The sequence below is a fragment of the Aptenodytes patagonicus genome, chromosome 6 (assembly GCF_965638725.1).
Source record: "Aptenodytes patagonicus chromosome 6, bAptPat1.pri.cur, whole genome shotgun sequence".
In the NCBI taxonomy this organism is placed as follows: Eukaryota; Metazoa; Chordata; class Aves; order Sphenisciformes; family Spheniscidae; genus Aptenodytes; species Aptenodytes patagonicus.
The window spans coordinates 19,334,976-19,360,092 of NC_134954.1; the positions used below are offsets into that span (position 1 = coordinate 19,334,976).

At 41.3% G+C, this 25,117-nt stretch overlaps 1 protein-coding gene across 1 annotated transcript in view; it reads right to left on the reverse strand.

Moving 5' to 3' along the window:
* Window positions 1-25,117, reverse strand: part of LOC143162610 (uncharacterized) — a 207,406-nt gene that overhangs the window by 57,378 nt on the left and 124,911 nt on the right. Inside the window, exons 6-9 of the mRNA XM_076343293.1 lie at window positions 14,662-14,784; window positions 7,672-7,797; window positions 2,877-2,999; window positions 83-205 (exon numbers count right to left, since the gene is read on the reverse strand). Coding sequence (XP_076199408.1) covers window positions 83-205; window positions 2,877-2,999; window positions 7,672-7,797; window positions 14,662-14,784 — 495 coding nt within the window. The remainder of the gene's footprint in view (window positions 1-82; window positions 206-2,876; window positions 3,000-7,671; window positions 7,798-14,661; window positions 14,785-25,117) is intronic.

Below are 25,117 nucleotides of genomic sequence, written 5' to 3' on the forward strand. Positions count from 1 at the left end.
TAATCCAACTGAATTAAAAATGAAGCATAGCAGTTTGCAGATAAGATAGCCTGAAATGCATAGATGTAAAAGTGTCACTTACGGTAGCACTGCTTTCCATCGGCCCCCAGCTCGAAGCCGGGGTTACAGACACAGGTGAAGGATCCCAGAGTGTTCACACAACGATGAGCACACCTGGCTCTCCCTTCTGCACACTCATCAATGTCTACAAAGCAGAGAGAAAGGCAAAGACATTCATTTGGATATTAAAATAAAAAATAATATTGCTCTACACAGACATGGCTGTATTTCCAAACATCTACTGAAAAGAGCATCCTGATGTTAGTCTACAAATGACAGCATCTGATGAATCCAGGAACACTGAACTCACAACATTATTCTCCAAAATAATCTTTTTTTCTAAACACCGTTGACCTTGAACCTCTCAGTGTGAATATTACAATATCAAACACTGTATTTACAGTATCAGCCAAAGCAACTTGTTTATTATTCCTGTTAAAAAAGCAATGGCAAAAGAAGTCACATGAAGAACTCAGAAGAAAGTCCTATCTCCCAGTACCCTAAAACTACCACTAGGTCCTCAATGCCTTTATATTTAAATTAATGGAGCAGGAAATAGCTGATTATTTTCTGAATGTCAAATGATTTGGATTAAGTGGTGGCTGGGTTTCAGCAGGTATGATGGAGACAGATGTTCTCTGTCACATCCCTGAATCCTGCAGCTTCTTCTACAGAAGTCCAGCAGGGAGGCACCTACTCCGATCAGAGGAGTTTCATCCCACCTGTAAGAAAAGAAAAAAGGTGAAGAGCTGTAGGTGGGGAGACTGTTCTTCACCCAGTCCTTTGTCAAGCAGTCTGCTCCTCAGCTTTACACTCGCTAGTCTGTATTTTGGAGTTAAATGTCACCAAAGGCACCCATCTTCCTAAAAACCTAGTGGAAGACCATGAAAATATTTTAAAGGAAGAGTAATTGGGAAAAAAAACAACAAAAGCTCACACTAAATACTGCTGCTGTGGAGCACAGCTGCAGAAAACACCAGCCTCCTTGCAAAGACTGGCATTATCTTAGACGTGGCAAACCCCTAACCGACCTCCTGCTCCTTCTCTTGTTCTGACATTTTGCTTGTAAAATACAGATTATTCATCGCAATGCTTATAGTTCAGTCTCTCGCACACAGGAGAGAGTAGTCTGGTGCGCATCTCCTCACCTTTTACCACAGGAAACCACTTCCTAACATGTTTTTTTTCCTCTATATGTGTTGTAACCAGTGCCGTATTCATGGCCCCTTGTACTTGAACACAAGTAGCTCTACGAATGCAATCAGCCTACTTGCAAAAAGAGGCCCCAGGCAGTGCAAAAACGACACACTGACTCATGAAAATTTCAGGATAAATGACAGCTTCTCTGAAGCAGCAATGTGAGTAGCTGCTGTTTAGAATAAAATGGGTTATTTCTCCTTTTTCTGTAATTAATTGCCACTTTGCAAGTAAAGTATGTTGGTGAATGCTGTAAATGTTCTTTTCTCTTTTTCTGCTTTTTCAAATAGAAAAATAAGAAGTTGGAAAACTGAACCGCAGCCACCATCCTGCACATGTTTCTCCATATCTTGTAAATACAGCTAATAGCTAAAGTATGGCACTTTAGTTGCCTTCTGTCTCCTTCTAGTTCAGTTTCCAAAGACTCAAATACCAGCTTGAATTTTGCAAAAGATGTTGAATAATTTCTAGGAGAAAAAACAATAATTGTAAATCCATAGTAAGACATGATGCTTAATGATTCAAGACTGTTGCCATGAGGTCAGGAAGAAAATTTGTTCCAATAGATAACATTGCAAGTTACCTAGTGCTTTAGTTTATACATAAATTAACAGAATTGTCAGCGTGTATCCAAGATAAAATGAGTAACATGCTGACCCTAGTATTAAACCCATTGCTGTTTCCATCTATTAATCATCAGTGAAGTGTCTACACTACCTGAAAATACTTTGCTTTTTCAGTAACCTTACTCATGAGTAATCCCAGTAAGAGAGGGGAATCACTGAGGTGTGCAATGCTACTTGCAGAAGGGCTTACAGGCAACTGAGTAAAACACTCAGGGTAGGAAGTAAGTACTTTGCAAAGCACCCAGTACTCTGTATAGGTAAGACAACAATTTAAGTATGGGCAAAATTTTGGCCAAGTTTTCAAGAGGAGTTGTTTAAAATTAGCGTCTGAATACATACCCTGATCCCGACAAGGCTGGTAAAAAATCTGTGCACCGTGAAGTCCACAGGTGCTTTGCACTTCATAAAACTAATGAACTATCTAGCTTCCAAGCATCACATTGAAAGAGAAAAGCAAGTATTTTGGTCTCTAATTCCCCCACATTTCAGGTCAGAAATGCTTTAGATCCTTTTGAAAATCCCAGACTAAATACAGGACTTTGGAATTCAACTTTTTAAGCTCCTCTCTTTGGAAGTCTTAGGCTTCATGATTTCTTCCTTCATAGTAGTTTCTCTATTAATACGGAAACAGTTCTCCAGCCAAAAAGCCCTTTGAATTCTAAATAGCTTTTCAGTGACCTGGTTCAGAGTGTTACTTGAACCAATTTTCCAGGAGCTGTATCTGGGGCATTATTTTAAAGGGACCCTACAAGAATAACACTACAGCATCTACAAATCCAGTTGCTGGAAAGCATGATTTAAGAGACCACAGAGTAATTTTCATTACTAAAATGGTCCTTCAAGACTATTGGCTGACATAAATATCACAGAGAGAAACGCTGTTTCAAAATGCATACATATATTTGTATAACATATTCATTTCCTTTCAAAGCTCAGTAAGCCAGAGCACTGATTGATACCTTTCTTCACAGCAAATAGTCCATAGTTTCTTACCTAAACAGGACTTTTTGTTTGCAGAAAGATAATGCCCTGGATGACACTTGCATTTTGCAATTCCTCTCTCATTTTGACAGATTTGTGAGCATCCTCCACTCCCATTTGTGCAGGGGTCTATCACTGAAACCAATTAGAGCACACTGTCAACTTAAAGGTCACGTTTTTGTCTGTAAATGGTCTTACCTGCCATCGTTACAACTAGCAACGAAGATTACTGTAGCTGTAAGAGATTAGACTGGAAAAAAAAAATATTCGACAGAATTTGGTGTATAGTAAAGCCGTTGTTTTTCTGTGTGCTATTTTCTCTCTTGCTGGACAGCCTTTTTCATAGAGCACCAGCAATGCTTTAAACAGTGGGAAACTGGGCTCGTATTACACCTTGGATGTAGGACAAGAAAAGTACATTTTATCCTCTTTTTGCCGTAACTGAGCAGATTTCAAGAGTTGCTCTAAACAGTAGCAATTAGCACTCCAATATGTGTGAACCCACAAACACATACAACAGTGGAGTTCGCCGTGGAACAATGTGTGTTTAAAAGTCTCTAGAGGAAATAAATGCTGAAGAGCCCCAAAAGACCTCATTCAATCTAAAAACATATGCCATTCATGTTGTACATCAAGATTTTTTCTTTTTTTGAACAATAACATACCATTTTTCAAGGATAAGCCGGCTGTAAGTGGCAAGTACTTAGAAACGCTATTTATAAAGTGTCTGCAGAAGTCTCCACCTCAAAGATTTCACTGTGTTTTATGGGTTTATTTCAGAAACACGTACCTGCTGGAAGTGTACTGAAGTATTTGCCCAAATAAAAACTTTGCACACACAAAAATAGACCTAGTGGGACTGTTTGGACAGGTCTGATTTGAGTTAAGAGCCAGAGTTTTCATATCAAAATCTGGTATTCTGCCCAAGGTTGAGGTTTCATTTTGGAGTACTAGTTACACTAACGTGCTGGTGAATAACATTACATAGGCAAATTTGGAGGACGCCTTTGAAAATGTGTCCTCTAGAGTTCTTCTCAGTTTCAAATAAAGCTTTTTAAAATTTAAGCCTATTTCTGTACATATCAAGCTCTAATTCAGTTTTAGCATTTTACTAATTACTGTCTGATGTGAGACATTTGGCCAGTATTCCTCACTCGCCTCCAGCCTGACATCTCCTTCACTGGCCATCTCAAGCTCTGTACAAGCCAACTTCTACAGGGGCACCAGTAGGAAAGTCACCATCAGTTCAACAGCAACAGCAGTGGAGTCAGGGTTTTGGTAACCCCGGGGAACTGTTGAAGATGTCTTCCTCTAGACCTTGCTGCTTTTCTCTTCCAGTGGCTAACCACATACATACATAGAGCTATGCAGGAGAAGGGAATAGGAAAGACAGACCTCTATTTTATAGAGATACATTTAAATATGGGGTGGGTTTTTTTTTAATTTCCTCCAATTTTCACTTTTCTGGATAGCCAGTGGCATTTTCTGCCACCATTTGGCAAAGGAGAACATTGCCCCAGAACACCTTCAAATTCCCTCGTTTCACCTCCTGGCATCTCAAGAACATAACCGTTCACGGCTGCAGGCTGAGAGTTTGACCTGACAGTATTTAAAAAAAAAAAAAAAAAAAAAAATCACTGTTAAGGATGTAGAACTGAAATTTTCTGTTGGACTTTCAACATGATAGGTTGCAAATAGGTTTCCAAGGGAGAGCAGCACTTCACCCTACGTGACACTTTCAAGGCTGACAACTTGGCTCTGCAGTTTGACAATTTCTGCTCTACAAAGGATTTAGCTTCAAGCAAGAACTCGTTCCTTGCTGATATGAAATACTGAGTTATTTGCTGATTCTTTTTGTATTTGGATATATTAAATGAAATCACTATCAAACAGCATGTTAAACCTGCATATTATAAAGGTTTTCAGATCATCTAAAGCTTTAATTTGAGAATGATTACAGCATACAGTAAAACTTGTGATAGTCTGTGACATGACAACAAGCAAACAACAAATTATAGGGTAGATGTTAGTAAAACATAGTAATTCACATAAAGATAGCAGCCTTGGAAGTCCTTAGACAAGAGAAAAGTTTGTAAAGGGAAGATCTTCAGGACATAAGGCGACCACTGATTGACTTGTTTTCCACTGACATATCTGTTCCTTCCTGGTATAGGCAGGTTTCAGGAAAAGCTAAAAATAACTCATTAGTGTTCTTTTTCCTACACATTTGGCTCTTATTGTTTGACTTAATAACTTTAGTGGATAACAGACTCCATCCTACGAAGCTCTATTCCAACACTAGTTAAACACTATGGCAAAAAATTTACTGGAACGGTTTCATTTTCTAGATGTCCTAGGACATCCAGGAACCTCATCTGAAAAAGCCATGGTGATGCATTGATCTAGGATGGCAGCAATGTTCTTGGTGAAGTGTGAATATGGGCTCTGCAGGTGCTGAGGACCTTCCAGACCTTCACTGCAGGGTTGTAAAGAACAGAGTCTCCAGTCCTATCTGCCATGACCTCTAGAGCACCTAAAGAAAGAATTGGGCCTTATCAAGTTAATTTTCTTGCTCACAGCAACCATGACTTTACACTAGGGAAAATATGAAGTGGTAAGGAGTAAAATTTCCTTCTCATGCAAGGAAGGTTAGGGGTGGAAATAGCATTAACTTATAGAAGGGAAGCTCAAAGTGGCTTGAGAAAGGTATTTGTTCTTACCATCCCTGGATAACCCAACAAGGAATTCACTCTAGCAGACATCTTATACAGCCCATTCGCTTGCACAGGTATCACAGCCACTGCTGACCACATCCATACATGCCTCACCCCCATCTCACCACTTTGATGCCACACCATCTCATCAGTTTGCCTCCATGCTGAAGGCTGCACCACCCTGCTAGGCTTGGGTGTTTCTGTACGGCCTTTCAGGGCTATGGGGTGCAGCATTACCTCCCAAGGAGTCAGCGAGGATGATTCCACACCTGCAGCACAGCTATGCCTGCTGTAGTAAATACCCTCGTGATGCTGTAGTTTCTCCATCCACACTAGCGCTACAGCAGCCATCCTTTCTGGTTGGAAATTGAAAGCAGCCAGGCTCACCTCCTCCCACCTTTTCTACTTAAAACATCTCTAATTGCCAACTCAAACGTATTCATGGCCACTTTATGCTCATTTGTTCCTGTAAAAATCTTGTCGATTGGCTTAACTAGCACTTTTGTCTCCCAGGTGTTTATTCACTAAGGTATTTATGGGAGAAAAGCATCCTACTTGGTCTTCATTTTGCCAGCTGAGCTCCCCTTGAGACAGATTCCCTTTCCTCTGACCACAGCTGTCCTCCTGGAGGTGTTGCGCTATTATATTTTGATTTACACCACCCTGAACACAGGTAACCAGGCATACACGTGAACTCCTAATAAGGTCTCACCCGCAGACAAAGCTGACCTTGCCCCTTCTCCACTGTTCAGTAATTACTGGCTGGTGATGAACTGCTGCCTTCGGTGGGTGGCTGACCCTCATCAGCCCCACCACGCGAGGGAGTGAATGGCCACAGCTGCCTGTGCAGCGGCAAAACCTCACCTATTAGGGGACCGAGCCTGCTCATTTTGCTGCTGAGTTGAGCCAGGGCACAAAGTGGCACATGAAGGTTTGAACTGCTCCATGACCACGACCACCCAAGGGACAACTCCCACCCGACCAGGCATCGCCACACTCAGACCCTGCCAATCCAACCTCTGTCCCACCACACCACTATTAAAAACACCAAAAACTTTTATGCAGGGGTCCACACGCCCAGCTGGCTTGGCCAAGGACATCTCAAGTGCCAGAGGCAGCGAAGGAGCCGTGAAAGGTTTGGAAACAGGCTGGAGAACAGCGGAGGAAGGTCTCTGACACCCTCTCCCCACTAACGCTCCTCTCTTCCAACTCTTTCTGACAATCTCAGGGACAAAACGTGGCCACCCCATGAGAGACGGAGAGGCGAGCTGGCTGCGGATGCTTGCTGAAGCGCAGCGTGTGCAGTCTCTGCGGAGGGCAGGACTCAGGGAGGCCAAAACCGAAGGCCAAGTGCTCGTTGCACACAGCATGAGTTGGAAGCAAGCTGAACAGCAGGATTTACTTACACTTTATACACAGCATATAAAATCTCCGAGCAGAAGAGGAGCCATATGGAAGCGGTTTTGTGACAGGAATTCTAGTGCAATAAATCCATAAATTTGGCCCTACCTTTCTCTGGCATATTCAAGGGTACCATGTGTGCGCGCTTGTGTTGGGGAAGGGGGAGGATTTGCCTTAAAAACTGATGAATATGTTAAGATATATGAGAAAAAAAACCCAATAATCAAACCCAAAGGTAGCATTTCTGTTCTGCTTGTGAGAGTGTTTGCTTAGAAACCTGAAGGGGAGGATGAATGAATCAGACTGCAATTAGGAGCAACATAAGCCAAAAGCAGATAAAGAAAAGACTTTATGTAGAATAAAACATATTCTACAGGCCAACTCTATATACAACTTGGTAAGTAATAAAATATTAGAATTAAAACATTATTAAGTTCCTAACCTATGTCATCATCGTCAGTGTGCAACAAACAGCCAGGAGTCTATGAGGCCAAAATCTTGTTCAAAGTTGTGAACCAACATGAACTTCACACCTCAAACACGTGTCATTTTAATGCTGTTAATAAGCAATTCCTAAAGCTGCTTTTGGCAAGCAGGGTGAAATATGAATGAATACAGCGACCCAAAGCACCATCCTGGGTCTTTTAAATTGCCTTTAATGTGTGTCTCCAGGCAGGTAGTGCAGGACTTACCTTCACAGGATTTGGCATCCCTCTTCAGCTGGTAGCCTGGCTGGCACTGGCACTTGTATCGGTCTTCACTGAGCTGAACGCACTCCTGCTCACAGCCCCCCTTGTTAACACTGCAGTAATTGATGGCTGGAGCCAAGGAAACATTGAAGGAACACATGTCAACAACCCAAGAAACTTATTTCCTATTTTAAATGCATAAATAACAGTAAAAATGCGCAAACCTTGCCGAACAGCTTTCATAAATGCACCTGTCCCCATCCCCTGTGTGATTACTCTCCCTTGCATTCACGGTGCTTGTTTGACACAGCGTCCCATGTCAGTGAAAGCCCGTGATTCCAGTGAGAGGCAGGTGAGATCTAAGAGCTGTAATGCTGACTGAAGTACAGCCACCCTTTGATCTGACAGCAGCAAAGCACTTGAGAATCCACTGAGGTAAGGAGGGAAATAAAAAAGAGTGGCCCCACTGGCACCTTCCCATTGTTTTTTTTCCTGTCCCTGCTATCGTTGATTTACCAAAAAAAAAAGACATTTTCTTTCAGGCTGATTTCCTCAACCTCATGCATAGGAAGCTGCAAATGACAGGAGTCACAAGCTCCACAGGACAGACTTACAAAGTAAACCACAAGGAACAAGAGGCTCTTTAGTACATCTCTAAAGATGCTTCTTCTTTTACCCAAACAAATTAATATTCGTTTTTGTTCAACATATATCCCCGGCCTCTGGAGAAACATTTCTCCTCCTGCCAAAATACGTTAACACACACCCACACCTATTCGCACACTGCATATAAAAATAAGATAGATCGTCTGAACCTGTTATTGTGCTGTACGTATGTAAGTGTGAGTGTGTGCATGACTGCATCTATATATATTTTAACAGCAGGGATATATTATGTTCTCCGTGAGTAGCTGGGAAGACTATTTGGTCCTTCATGGAAGGCATGAAACTCTGGACCCAATGAAGTCAGCAAAGAGCTTTGATATTTATTTTAGGAATATTAATATTAATTCATTTATCTGTAATAGACATTAAGAAAACATTAACCACAAAAGCTGCCTTAGGATGCATTTGACCTTATGCTACCAATTAGCAAATACTTAGTTTGTGCAGTCAAATCTGTGTTAAAAAGACAAAAAGAAAAGCAAATTTTTACATTATCATGGATGTATACACAGCAGTAGCCAGGAGACACCTCGCTGCACCCTGGACCTGACCCTGACTTCTGATCTCCATGGGTGTCTGCAAACCTCCCGCCCGGTTAGTGATGTAACTTGAAAGCAGCTCAATTTCTACACGGGAGACAACGGACCCAATACACTCAAAGCTTCCTGCTTGCTGTACGTTTGTATCCAAAGACCTGTTTTTCAGCAAGAATATTCAAATAAGATGAAAATATTTCAGAAAATGAAAAACGCCTTAAATCGGCTCCAAGCAACAGAATACACATCTCAATTTTTAAAAGTGCCATCTTCTCTCTCCTTTTCTGGGCATAAGCCAATTTGGATGTAAGGAGATAAGAAGCAACCTGCCGTACCAAGAATTTTGGAGGCTTCGAAGCCAGCAGGGGACGGACGTGAACTCCTGCGCTGAAAGCTTGCACTGGTGGGGCCTTGCAGCCTGGCCCTGCATGGGTCTGCTGCCAGTGGCTGGGGAGCGAGGGATTACTCCAGAGCAGCCGCGGCCAGGTTTATCACCCCTGCTGCCGAGGCATCACACGGGCTACGTGAGGAGGTACCAGACTGAATGAGAAGAGTGCCGGGGAAGGAACAGGACAAATTATGCTTGTGCTGCCAGATGCCGGCAGCACATCTTTGATCAGAAAAAGGGAGAGACTTGGCATGTCATGAGTCTAATTCCACCTCTCGTAACGGGGCTTGTGGCTGGAGGTCTGAGCACATTCCTGGGGTTCGGGCAGAAATATGGCATGCACTCCACTTTCAAAGATTTACTCTTGAAGTTTGGTAGAAAACCAGCCCCGCTGCTGAGTCCTGACAGGCACAGCGGTATGGGCCTGGCCCCGGCTCTTTGCCGGGATGTCTGGGGATAATGTCTGGCGATGCTGAGCGAGGGAGGCAGCATCGCAGGAAGGGGGACGGCGGTGGGAGGTACCCCGCAGGAAAGACAAAGATCTTCTGATGGTTGAGAAATATACATTATTTTTTATAATAATGCTCATATTTTTACAAAAAAACCTGAGTATGAAGCCATAGTTGGATGCATACATGACAACCATGGGGTTAGAACATGCAGTCTCTCCAAGACTATGTTTTCCATCACCTTAAATCCAACCTTATCAATTACAAGAAATGTAACTTCAGACATACTGTGCTTTTACTTATGTGGAAAAACACAGATTATAGATTTGTAGAGATATTTTCTTTTGTTACTTCCTCTATTAAGAGCCTCAGTGTGCGAAAGTCTCCATAAAATCCCGCATCTCAACAGCTTTTCTGCATAAGGCAGACATCAAAGATAACAGCTGGCACCAGAGATGAATCAGGCTCTGAAGACTGTGCTCTGCTTTCACTTCCAGGAGTTCAAAAAAAGAATAAATTCCAATGAAGACAATGAATTTACATCAAGCCAAAAACACAGCCCGATACTACAATAAACATGTTCTCTGAGTTTCTGCTTTCCAGACACCAGTTGGTTAAACTTTAATGAAGTTAAATTCATTACATTAACATAATCAAGGCATTAAAAACAAAAAAAATTGGACAGTGTTACCTTTGGTTATTCTAATTACCTAATTTCTAGTGAACGTTCAGTCTGGCACATGTATCTAAATATGAATTCAATATGAACAAAATTTCTGAGACAAAAAAGCTAAGAAAGAGAAGGAGCATTGAAAAAGATGGGATTCTGGCATGGCACAAAGTATCAGAGATCATCAAAGGATTCAAGAAGAAAGCATTTTCTTTCACACACTAGTTATCACTGAACAAGACAACCCATTTTAGAGGTTGTTTGCCTTAGAGTACGAGCAGAAGTTTCTAATGAGAGTAGGAGGAATGACAAACAACAAATAGATTTCTTCAAACCATGTATTTTGAGGATCGTACCAGTGGTGGAGGGATGAACCACCAGCAGTTAGGATCCCAAACACACTGTCATGATGTGGTAGGAGGACCGGACTCGCTGGAAAGAGCTTGTGACAGAAGTTCAGTAATCTTCCATGCAATCACATAAGAAAGTAGCTTATCCCAGGTTTTTGACTCTTCAGATGTAGGCTGAGTATCTTATAAGAAGATAGATCCACTTCCTTATGTATGGGAGACTTCCAAGCTATCTAGGCTGCAAAATCTGCTTCCCCTCAAGTGACGTTGGCCCTTTTGCTCCCAGAAACATAGGGTTGCCAAAAAGAAAAAGACGATGTGGAAAGAATGAACATAACAGCAATCTGGACTGGGTTCATCTGAAAAGCCTGTCTGAAGGGATGCTTGTTTCTTATTTCTGCAGCTGAGATAATCACCTTCCATAAACAGTGCATTTCCAGAACGTAATCCCTCTTTATTCTTAGTACGTGGGAGAGATCGTTACATCCTCTAAAGTATCCAAGGAAGAAATATTATTGCTAATGCAAGCCCTACTTGAAACGCTAGATGTTCTGCTTAGCTGCACCAGGTCAAGAGAGAGGTGCATTATTCAGTTTACTTCTTGATCGGATGAGTGCTCAAAACTGAATGTATAAACCGGTGTAGCAGAAGAGGCAAACTCGCCATCCCTAACGGTCAGTGCAAGCAGTTAGTGCTAGGCACTCCTGGATTACTGGTTTATATGAAATGCTTCTCTCTGTCCTCATCAATTAGTAACTGTCTTGTGCTCCAATGCATGAGAGCTTATTATATCCATTTATTTTGGTGTCTTGTCTAAACAGCTGAAACAGAACTCAATATCCTCTGCTCAGTATTGTGTATATCCATTATCATGATAGCAGTTCTCTCTGAAACTTACTCCTGTCTCTCATCTTAGGATTTATTTCTGTTTCTCCTCGATAATTTCTGAGATACTGCAAACAGAACTGAACATTGTATTAAGTATTTTTAATAACTTCTTGTGAATACTTACATTTGTGAAATGAAAACTTATTTTCTGATAATATTCGTAGCTAGGACAAATCCAAACTGAGCTTCTTGATTATTTGTGCCATGAGAAAACTTTACTATTCTATGTCCACAGAAGGTTTTACATATTACACAGGTAAATTCATTTAATTGCCATAATACCTACTTTTTGCATTTATCATTCAGTTCTCTCGCTCTCTTCCCCCCAAAGCCACTTTAGTCCTTTTTTGTATAAAATTCCCTCTCCACCGCAGCTGAAAATGAGACTATTCAGAGAGAGTAACGTAACTCAAACATCACGTCTTTCACTTCTGGGTCTTCCCTGGTCAGATCTCAGAGAGATTAATTTCCCTCTTTTATTTCACAGAAAAACACTAGTGTTTCTAGTTCAGTATAAACCACTCTGCTTTTACATTAATTTTTTCCCTTACGCTAGTGTTTCCTTACCCATTCCTTCTCCAGCTAAGATAATCAAGAAAAGATTGAGACTTCACCATATTTTTAATTGCAGTTAATTACCAAAACACTGAAAGTCTCTGCATGTGGTAAACCCAACAAACCTAAAAGGGTAAGTTAAGTTCTTTAAATAAAAAACATTATTCTTGCAGCTTGAGCACTAACACATCTTATGTTCTAGTTGCATCAGTAAATTTATTGCTGTGATAATACCAGAAATGACTGATGACATATTTGGCTGATGTTAAGCACAACCAAGGGACTTTGTGCAAGAACCAAGACAATGACCAAACTGTGAGTGAACTTATTCCGCAGATGTGGTCCGACCATACTTAACTGTTCTTCTCATATTACCTAAAATCAGGCTTAAAAATTTAAACAAATGACGTCCTTTTCTTCCCAAATGACAGAACATTTTAATCCTTTTTGCAGAATTCAACAAGTTGACTTTTGTACTGATTTAAATGCAACACAAGGACAGTATACTTACTATTATTATTAGCAACATGCAGAATTAACTCTGCATGTCTTGTTTCAGGGCTCAGAGTCCAATCTAAGAAACACAGGCTTTATTTTTCATGGCAGAGCTGCTAATCCTCTCCACAAGCACATAAATGGGCATTGTGTCACGGGCTGAACTGCAGAGCTCCATGGTGCTCTCATTTACATAACCATGCATAGGGTAACGCCATACTATAAATCAGTGGCTTTTCACCCGAATCTGAAAAACAGGACATAGCCTTTGGGATCATATCCACCCTCTTCCTACTGTTTTCTAATGCCTGTTTCTTGGAATGGGATTCCTCTGACAGTAGGTGTCTGTCAGTACAACTGCACGCATCGTTCAGATTAGCAGAGCAGTTGCCGAGGTGAGACCCGCAGCCAGCCCATGCTCTATTTTTAATGTCGGCAGAAAGGGAAACACATCTACAAGTGAGCATTCATGAATTGAAGATCTTCAATATGGGAGCTTTAAAACTAATTTAAAGAGAGGCAATCGGTTTGGTTTGCAACTTCTTTTGTTATTGGCTTTCATGTGTTGTCTTTTGCTTAGGCGTGCCACGGAGGAGTACAGCACGGGTTTTGCTGGCTGAGCAAGGGCAATTCGATATCAGTTGTAACAGAGATGTTACAAACAGGATTGCAGCGGATGAAGATGTATCCCTGATGTACAGGAGCAGTGCAACCTTTTAAAGACCGATGTAAATAAAGGAATGGATCAAAGGGCATAGGACTGCTGTGGGAACAAGGAGCTTTTGCAAATCTATAGCACCCTAATTATCAGCCCACAGCATGAGCAGAATCTCCGGAAAAGTGCTCAAAACTCTGAGCTTCACATGCATGGGCACCTCCTATGTGAGCTAAAAGGATTAGCACAAACTAAACATTCATGTAATATGCCTTGGAGGAGAGTTTTCAGCCCACCCCATCCATACTTCTTACTGTGCCTAATACCTACAATGTAAAACGGACCCAAGCAGACAATTCTGCATTACTGTTTTACCTAAAAAATTCAATATACAGCAAAGGCTGAAGAGAAGAGATGAAGGAGAGGGCTTCTTCTCTTCATGCACTCTCTGAAAACCAGAGAAGACCTCTGAGTGCATACTTAAACATTTCATTAGCCTGTTAGAGCTCCCTCTCTAGCTACAAGTCCATACCACCATATTCTCAAATGTATCTTAGTAATACACAAATTTGGCCTCTGCTCTTGATCGTCCCAAGAGGATTTTCTGCTCTGCTCACTGTAGCACAGTCACAGAGATTTTACTTCATCATCTCACCCCTCGACCCACTCAATATCCTCCTGCCTCTGCCCATGCCACCACCTGGGAAAGCCTATGAGGTCCCAGTCTGGGCAGTCTGACCTAGATGGTAACCTACTGTAAGGTTAAATCCAACTTCAGGGTGGCAACCACAAGCTTTTATTTTGTCTTCATCACTGAAGACACAAGCTGCACTTTGGGACTGCTTGGTTGGAAGAGCAGAGTTCTGCCAGGCACCCGTGGGCAGGAGATTTCACTATCCTCTGTTTGTACCTCTTCAGAAAAAACAGGCAAAAAGACTAAGTAAGAGGAAGAGTAATGGGGGCAGAAAAGCCCAGGGCACGGCTGGAACATGGAGGGGGATGTGACACAAAAGAAGAATGCTCAGAATTGGAAAAACATTTTCACTGGAAATTAAGACCCCCTATTCCTTTAATGCCTGCTGCAAAACAAAAGAAATTTTCACAAGATTGCATCACCGAAACATGGGACACCATCACCGCTTTGTTCTCAAAAAAGGAACAAATTTGGAAACACCTGAATTCTTGCAAACTACTTGAACTGGAAGGGATACCGACATCCTTTATGAATTAGGCAAAACTCAGACTGGGGAAGTCTACAAACCTTTGCACTTACGCAAAGACAAGTTTAGCAGAGAATAACACATCTTGAAGTACGTGAAGTGCTTTGTAATGTTTACTTACCTATGCAAGTGCGCCCATCAGCATGGAGCCTGTATCCCGCCCGGCACTGGCAGTGGAAGGAGCCATGTGTGTTGACACAGCCTTGCTGGCAGCCACCATTCACCACCGCACACTCGTCCACGTCTAGAGGGGGAAGGCAGATGACAAGAATTACAAGACAGCCCCAGCAAAGACATACCCTGGTTCTCCTGGACGGTACGTAACTCATACATAATGCAACCACTACACTCAGACTGGGTTTTTGTTTACCTCTTTTCTGCGCTGTAAAGAGAGCAAATAAAATTGAAATTTTATGGTGTTTTTCAAAGTTCCTGCAGGCACTGCCTCTGTAGTCTCTACTTCTGAAGCCCTCGTTAATTAGAGTGATCCGTGACACGGCTGTTTCCTCGGGGCCAAGAGAAAAATACAGGGAAAGAATTAGGGTAAGATAACACATCTGAGCTCATAGGTACCACTGGTCAAACATTTGGCTTTCGTAAAAATTTGCTGTGTGAAGATTTCCTTTTGCATCAGGCCTTTAATGCTAGTAGCAGGTGCTCGTGAGGGTACAAGCACATACAACTGACATAAATGGGAAAAAGCCATGCAAGAGCAGAGCCCATGTTTTCATTACATTTTCAACCACTGAATACACAGAGCTTAGACATTACATTTAAAAAGAATGATGATTTTGTGCCACATTTTCTGTGACTCATCCCTTGAGCTTCCTTGTGTTCACCTGAACTTTCCATAGCATCTTCTCAGACGATCTCCCAGAAAAATGCTGTGATTTCTTGATGATACCTTTTCCCAACCTAAGCAGGTATCTTTCCATATTATACATCTTAGGGGATTACATTGAATCAAATGAAGAGGAAAACTAGCATTAAACCAGCTTGAGAACACTGCTGTAACGTTTCATCTGAAAATGATGGACTGTAATGGACAAAAAAGATCAAGAACAGTTTAAGTAAACAGGTGAAGGTTTAAAACAGACCCACAAAACTGAATTTCCAAAAGTACCACATAAGCAGTTTCTGCACCTTTTCAGCAACACTGGGCTACTGTAAATAGCATTTGATTGGCATGTTGACACCATTACCTTAAAATTTGACACAGAATTCATTGAAAATAAGGGTCAGTTAGTCCATTCCCTGACAAAATTTCACCTGGTAGATGTTCGCCTAGAATTTTTCTGTCCTTTCCTTAACAGTCCCCAGGGATGGCAACTCCACGTCCCTCCATCTCACCCAGGGGCAATGCTGGTACCAAATTATCCTGACCACTGAAGACATTCTCCTCTTGCCGAAGTCAAACCTCCCTCCTGCAATAGGCATCTATAAAGAACCCCCTTTCAACATTAAAGACTCCCATTGATTTAAGTGCTCTTTAGATCATGTTCTCAAATCATCTAAGGGATTTACCCATCCAAACACACCCAAGTGGGTGTGGATGAGGAGACTGGGATTTAAAGAAATAAAAAAGTGACTGCAATGAGAGGCAAGTCTGCAATTGGTGCTGCGGGGAAGCGAGCTGGCAGTGGAGCAGAACACAGCAACACAAAGAGGTTTTTTTCCTGCCCTTCCCATATTGCACTTGAGGAACAAGGGGACTGACTTCCATATTTTTGCTGTTGATGTATCTGTTTTGCATTTAACTTTCATGGTTTACATTTTTTTTATGCTTTTATGTTTATTCCATTCTAGAAAATCTAATCAAAGTTAAATTAAAAAGGAAGTTTTAAAGATGACTTGGAAATGCACAGCATCCTGGTCCTAAGGAAATATATTTATAAAGTTAAATTTTAATATTTCACATGTGAATTTCACCTACCTAAAATGAAGTCCTGGTGTTGACTAGTGTTTAAATTCAGACCATTTGCTAACGTGTGCCACTTTTTAATCCTTCTGCTATATTTGCTGTTTTATTAGACTGTATACTATGTGTATTTCCTACTGCCTGGAGACATCTGGAATACTCTTTTTTCAAACAGAAGTTTTGCTTTTTTTTAATGTAAACAACAAACAGAAAATGTTATTCATCTTACTGAATTCTATAGTGTTAAGAAATAGCCTGCTGAAAAATGCCAGGACAAAATCAAAACCAGGAAACGATTTGTCTTGAGTATCATAGAAATAAAATAAGCAAAAAGGCTCAGAAAAATATAACAAGGAAGCAGCTGAACTATATAGTACATCACATTCTAGTATTAAATATTAAATATTAATAGTATTAAGTATCAAATATCAAATACTGGGAGCTTCAATATACGAATTTTATAGGCTACAATCAGCTACAGAATTTCTCTAATATACCAAATACGGTTTTAAGTTAGGATATCAGCACTTACAAAGGAGAAAAAAATAGTCCAGCTAATAAAAACGTGCACTTGGAGTTAGCTCTACTTGTTAGTCTCTGTTTGAACGTTTAAAGAAGTGACTTGGTTTACAGGGAAGCCCCGCACCCAGCAGCACCTGCACCAGCTCCAGCTCTTCTTTCAATGGCATTTCCCTTGTGCTGGCACATCCCAAAAGGCCGTAAGGCAATTATATTGCTGAAAGGCAATATAATTAAATGAAAAATAAAAAACTCTAAAATACTTGTATATGGAGCTAATACCTAACCCCACCCCAAGACTCCCTGCCACAACTGGGGAAAAAAACAAAGGTGAGATCAATGAGCCTGCAGTGCAACTCCACGACCATCTTCCCAGGATGCCATGTGAGCGGCAAGTTTGGTGACAGACAATTCCTTCTAGTCTCAGGCTTTCTCTGCAAGATCAATATTTTAAGGATTATTTGTTGAAAGATTCCTTCACATACTACAGATATAATCACAAGAAAAATGCAACACCCAGTTGCCTTTCAATGTCTCCTACTTCTCAAGGCCAGGAAACAACTTTGCCCCCAGTTACAGAAGAAAAATGCCTTAATTATTTTGTCTGGGGAGCAGTCTGCAAAGTAGACACTAATCTAAATGCATGAATTGCACTTAAAAGTTTTAAAAGTCTAACCTATTTGGACTTTTATATTTAAATTGCTATACTAGTAAAGGACATATACACCAGGAAAACAACAGCTTATGCTGGTATAGGTACAGAAGTAGCCATTTCTTTTTCTACATGGAAATAACTATAGAAATTATAAATTTTTTTAATATATAAATATAAAAAATAAATAATATAAAATATAAAAATATTCCAGAAATATAAAGTCATTATATTGTAATTCTAGAATATTATGGGATTATGGAAGATTGTATCTGTTTAACAATACACTATAATTAAATTTGGATTAGTTTCCACTGCAGATCAAACTGAAACACCTACATGCTCAACTTTCTATAGTTACAATTTAGGACACTTATCTGAATAACCCGAATTTCAAGCCATTTATGGCTTGCTTATCACAAGTCAGACCATGATGAAAGCAACTGCATTCTCACAAAACAGAGGGAGAGCAATCCACTGAGACGAGAAGCGAAATGAGAATGGTGTGCTGTCCCAAGGCTATCTTGCAAAGGGGATTATGCTGCTGGGTGAATAGAGCCGAGTTGGTATGTGAATACCCTCCTCCTCATCTGCGAAAGATTTCAACAGAGATGCATTTTAGTGGGATTCCCCACTGAAGGGGTCTCTACTTTCTATGCTGTCTGTATGCAGCACGTGCCTCATCAGGTACCCGGGGATGTACAGGGATTGTGTCCCCATTTACCCACTTTTCATTTGGAATAGGCTGGCAGGAATAGCCTTACAGTCAGTCATAGAATAGAATCATAGAATCATTTAGGTTGGAAAAGACCTTTAAGACAATTGAATCCAACTGTAAGGAAGGTAGAGGACAAACTAGAACTCATGATAATTCAGGGCGCCAACCCCCCCAGATCCTGCAAAAATTTGTAAGCCAATCCTTTCCCTGGAAGATTGGGAAGGACATATTTGGGAGGACCCCGATCAAGAACTTAGCAATGAGAGTGAATTAGATGAATCAGAATTTAAGGTAGCCCCTATTATTAAAACTGAGGTATGTGCTGGACCTCAAGAGGCAACCAGAGAAATACCATAAAGACCACTCCATGGGAACCCCTTCCACTGGCCAATCTGCACAAAAAATATGGGTGGAAGCCTGGTGAGAGCGGGACTGTATATCTGTGGCATCTCTCCTTAACTGGAAGAGAATGTATTTTGTTAGATCAAGGTGAAGCAGATGGCTTCTGGGGACCAGGAGTGTTTTTGAACGAGGGACCAGCCCCAACACTGAACCACGCTCTATTACACCCGAGTAGCATACTGGGCAAGAGGCATAGACCGTCGGGATAGAGAGGACCCAAAGCTATACCAGTAAGATCATTAAGTGAACTTTTTATTGCCTTACAAAAGCATACAGTCATACAAGCCAAAAGTCAATCCTATATGTTTCCAGGATGTAAATTATTTTAGCCACCATGACATGAAGATTTTTCAGCTCTTCATGCTTCTGAGGTCTGTGCATTTGGATTGAGCTCTGTGCATCACAACTGCACACTGAGCTTTCATCGGTCCCGAGAGGATGCACATCTCAAGTCCCAAACATGGGAAAAGAGGCTGCAGTGTACAAATGCACAAGTTGCTGCCAGCACCATGCCCTTTCTAAGGGCAGATCCTACTGATGAAGTTACAGATTTTGAAGTCCTCTGTACCCCTGAATGGAGGTTCTGCTAATCTTCAAGGAAGTTTGTCCCCAATTGATTTGACAGGCCACGTTGGCAACAGCGCGATTTCCCTGCCCAAAAGCTCTTTAAATACAGAGCTGGGCAATTGCTTGTTTGGAATTCAGGGCCATCACATCAGTGGCTTTTCTCATATCGTTACTAAAACATTTAGGAACAGCTATGATCAATCAGCTCCTTAAAAATAAACTGACAGCTTTGGTAGACACAGATAATTAGTGAACCTGCAATCATGTTTTTATTAAGGGGGGGGGGGGCAAGATGTTGCCAGATCAATTCCCTACTAACAAACAGCTTAGCTTTATAAACCATTAAGAAAGGTAAACAACATGCAAAACTAAACCCCAAAAGAAGAAAAAAAAGAGTTCTGATGGCAGCAGGACTGAGCGTTTGCAGTATCCTTTCCATTTTTATGATCTTTCCCCTTGTCCTGGTTTCAGCAGGGATAGAGTTAATTTCCTTCCTACTAGCTGGTACAGTGCTGTGTTTTGGATTTAGGGTGAGAACAATGTTGATAACACACCGATGTTTTAGTTGTTGCTAGGTAGTGTTTACACTAGTCAAGGACTTTTCAGCTTCCCATGCTCTACTGACTGAACAGGCTGGAGGTGCACAAGAAGCTGGGAGGGGGCACAGCCAGGACAGCTGACCGAACTTGGCCAAAGGGATATTCCATACCATGTGACGTCATGCTCAGTATATAAAGCTGGGGGAAGAAGAAGGAAGGGGGGGACGTTTGGAGTGATGGCGTTTGTCTTCCCAAGTAACCGTTACGCGTGATGGAGCCCTGCTTTCCTGGAGATGGCTGAACACCTGCCTGCCGATGGGAAGTAGTGAATGAATTCCTTGTTTTGCTTTGCTTGCGTGTGTGGCTTCTGCTTTACCTATTAAACCGCCTTTATCTCAACCCATGAGTTTTCTCACTTTTACCCTTCCGATTCTCTCCCCCATCCCACCGGGGGGGAGTGAGCGAGCGGCTGCGTGGTGCTTAGTTGCCGGCTGAGGTTAAACCACGACACCCCTCTTTTCTGGCCATATTGTACAAGACAGAGTTGTGAGCTCTGGGTGGGCTATTTCTCAACTCCCAGTTTTTAAGTTCTCCACTTGCAAGACCCCAGCACCACTTGCAAGTCAAGAGCACGCTGCAGCCACAGCTCCCACGTCTCCAAACAGTGGGGAGCTGGTGTTGCCAAAGGCCCTCGTGCTTACACTGCAAACCAGGTACATCCTTAAACCTGCATGTAACAAATACCTGAAGGGTCATGAGCCTCCAAAGGGACTCAGAAATGTTTGTCCCTGTTTTAACCACTGGACAGGCACTTCAAGCAATCCCAAGTCCTCTTTGCTGTTAAATCCTTTTTTCCCAAAGAACCCACCTAGCAATTTCTGCAGTGACTACTCCCACAATTAATGCATCACCCACTCTCCCACAGGTCTGCAATGACCCTCTGTAGGCATATGTATATATTTGGGCTCTGGTGCAGGACAACTGCCACTTCAGATCTCAAAGTGCCTGCAGAAATACTGAAAGGCAGGCCTGCTTTTCCTTCTAATTCAATTTATTTTTTAAAGCACCGCATTCCTCACAAGGTCATTATTTGCAACTTTTATCGCTTTTCACATGCCTTCCTTCTGTGCATGTGTGTGCAGCTGCTCTGGAAGTACAAGATGAAACGGTCTTCTGATATTAAGTTTATTGCACACTTTTCCTGCTTGCACATTTTTAGTAAAATGAAAGGTATAAGGTTATTTAAAATACAGCCTCTATTGCAGGCCTGAGTTCCCTTCTTTGGGCTGGCCAAGCAAATGATGGTACAAACGTTTTGAGAATCCCGAATGGAAAGAGAGATGATGTGCCAAGGGTATCCCAGGGATGGCATTCACATCGAGGACACTTTGTCAAGAGCACAATGTGAGGTCTAAGCAGGGACAGGGTGGCAGAGCAATGTTTACCTCTAACCTCGCTTCACGGAGCCAGTGGCATTTCTTCTGGGTGACAAACGAACAGGCTTTCTCTCCCTTGACTGTAAAAACATGCACAGATTGGTAACTGTTTGAAGCCAGTACTTTCTGACAGATAAGCAGAGAACAAATTTCCTCTTCACAGTGCGCAGGCACTGCTGGAGAAAGAAACCAGAACTGGACAGTATGGACCTCATCATTTGAGCTTTTTTTTTTTTTTTTTTTTTTTAGTTTTAGCAAAACCTCTTTTCTTTGGCAAGTAAAGAGCAACATGAAGAGAGGCAGAGACCAAATAGTTGTGAGTGTCACCCATCCCACAAACACCAGAGAGTTGATACGGATGAAAAGATTTCTGTCCAGCTGGGAGCTGATGTAAGAAACACATTCTGGGTACACGCTAGAACAATCGCCTGCAAGCAGGGACCCAAAACACCACACCACCATCTACGGATCTGGCCCAAATGACTTTCACAGAAGCATAACTACACCCTTTTTACCAGATATGCCTAAGAAATACTACATAAAATTGGAATGAATGACACATGCACGTTTCCATTTCCCAGTCACCACAATCCCCCCAGCTCACTGCAGAAAGGATGCAACCAGCAGAAGCAGGGAAACACAAAACCCTACTTGTATTTACTTAGAGGATGGTTTATGCTGATGGTTTTAAAGTCAGATTATAGTTTAAAATAAGTATAGTAATTATTTATAAAAAATCATGACCAGAAAGAGGAAGACGGTCTACTCTTTGCAGCTTTATCTTAAAATTTAGGGGTTTGTCCCTTCTTTACCCAGGGAGCTCTGTGGGTCGTTGGTCCTCACACAATATTGCGAGGATTAAACAGTCAGTAACAGTGATGATAGAGAAACAGGGAAGGGAAGATTGGATCTTATGTAAAGAACCACAATGAGAAATCGTAAGTGTCTATATTTAACATTATTGGAGGTGGATAAACTGTTCAACTCCAACATTTATTTGGAAATAAGTTAACAAAAATCTGGCTCACCACTCCTTTGCCCTGACTAGCTTGCCTAGTCTCTTCAGCTGCAGATCATTTAGTACATCTGACATGAAAACTCTCTTATTGTTTGCTATTTAACATGATATTTAAAATCAACAAAGATGTATGACAGTGCTTTCCCTTCTGTTATTTGTAACGGCACTGTGATTAGTTTCTTTTATATATTCCAAAGGATGTTTAAACCTCACACAAGTTATGAAGTGAAAATATCATATGGTCTTTCCCCACAAATTTACATGGCGGATTTTACACATTAATTTAGTGTGTTTCTAAATTAAATAATTTATATACTTAAGGGAAGGAAGGGAAACAGGCTTGGTTCCCAACCATTCATAAGCTGATCACAAAAGTCAGAAATTATTTCTATAAAAGTGAAACAAAATAAGACCCGCTATTGCTATAAGTAGATAAATTTATGACAGATTCAACTCACAGCTTCCTTTAACTCACACAGTCTCCCCAAGTCTCAAGTTTAAAAATGTCCGTAATTTGACAACCAGTGTGAATCCACTCACAAATGTACTCACTATTAAGCATGACATAATTTGCCCTTGCAGCAGAAGTTTTAAAAATTATCTTTCCCGTTTTACTAACACTAAAGTAGTTTCCAGGGTTTTAAAGTTCGATCAGAGGAGTTTTGAAACTCCTGTTGCTAGAAAAATATTTGTCCATTTTTTCCACAATGAAGGCAGTGTGACATTAGTATTGACTGTAGGAAGAAAAATACAAGTTTAGAGTCTGGTCAAAAACAAAGCCTAAAATTCAACAAGAAAAGGCAGAATTTCTGTTCATTTTAATAGAAAACATATTTCTGTTTCATTGAACCAAACTGAGCAGCAAAGAGGGAAAAGAGCAGGTTTTGATAGCTGTGAGATTTTAAATTGCAAAACCCCTAGTCTAGGGTTTTTTTATGCTTCACAAAAAAACATAAATATGCTACAAGCTCTTTTGAGTGGTCTACTAGAACCTGATGTTAAAACACCTTTGTGAAACAGTTTTCAGCATAGATAAATGTGCTCCTGCGGAGCCAGCTGGGTCATTTTGAACTGTTAGCGCTCCTAGGCTTTTATTATTGCTCCTCAGCTATTTGTTTCTGCCCTTTCCTGGCCCCTCCGATGGATTATATGAGCATCCATTGTCTGCTCCGGTTCAAAGTCAGCCAGGTTAGCTTCAATCACTGCTGAAGCTTACTTAAATTTCAGTAAGTCACAGGTGTCTGAGGCGAGCCTGCTACAACAAAATTAATTAATGGAATAGCTTCAGCAAACCGTACTGAAAGGAGCATGTCACATCTGATAAGAGATTCGTTACAAGGCATGGTTAAGAGATTCCTTACCTAATTTAGGCCCTGCGAACTGACTCCACAATGAAAGAGGACCCTTGTTAGAGCAGTGACTTTTCCACTACGTTTCTTCTTTGCTGGGATTAAGGACAAAGCAGCTTTAACCAGCACCTATTTTGGCAGGGCAATCTAATTAGCCATGAACAGAAGCAGGCTTTCCAAGTTATCCGATTATTTACTCTTCTCCTGAAAATCGATGGCATTAAAAAACCAAAACTTTTTGTACTGGATTCACTGTCTTTCAGTCTGTCACCTTCCTTTAGACCTCCCCAGTGATATGGTCACATCGTGGAGAGGAATTTTCTACCCTGTAGTTGGTACCTTGCCCTAGATTTCAGATGTTTTCCAGGTAGCTACAATGACTTCTAGCCGTGTCTAGGTTGGGCTTCCTTTCTCTCACCCCCGGTTTATCTGTCTATACTGAGAACACCAAAGGACAGGGACCATGGCACTGCAAAATGCTGAACAGCAGAGTCATCCATGGGACTATGTCTGTGTTAGGTAATAAATATTTATGTCCAGGTCTGAAGGGAGATAGATGCATTTCCTGATGACTATTTTCAAGGAGGGAAGAGGACAGAGGAATCTCTGAGGTATGGCTTTTGCGGGGAGAAGTGTGGAGGAAAGGCAGAGAGCTGCTTCCAGCATGTGTGCCCAGGGCAAGCAGCCCTATAGCTCCAGGGGACGGTCTCAGCAGCAGCAATTGCTTTTGGGGAGAAGATATCTATAAGCACTGAAAGGGACAATCCACCCAATCAAGTCTTAAAGACCTAGATTTAATTTCCTGATCTGTCACTGGCCTTATTGGAGAATAAATACATGAATAAATTGCTGTGAGATGTCACGCAACCCTGTTAGTGAGGGCCACAGATGATTTGAAAGAACGACATTGATTTGCCAAAGATCCTGGTAATTTGAATTCATTGTCGGGATGGGGAAGGAATATATCAGGGAAAAGGATGCTCTAGGACTTTTTTTTTTATATTGCTTTCATGTGAAGACTGGCACAATGCAACCATTGAAAGTGGTAACTTGTTCCTCACCAATAACTGGATCCTGGGATCCTGCAATCACAGTTCATTTCTCAGATGTCCCTCAAGAGCAGATCTCCTGGACAGAGTGACTTGAAAAGACAAAAATGGCCAATATCTGTACTCCCGATTTCTCCTTACTTTCAATGCCTGATATGCCAATCTGTCCCGAGATATTTAACAGTGGTTTAGCTCAGTAAACAGACAAGAGCCCCTCATCCACAACTCTATATGCAAACCATATGTTGTAGTTCAAAACTCTGAAGATTATAATTAGAACTGTCCATTCAATTTAAACAAGGTCAAGAATGAAAACTATTTCAAATTCAATAAACAGGCCATTTGAAAGTGCAGACACTGTGGAGGACAAGCTTAACAACTTAATTGACAGGTAAAGCTTCATTTCTAAT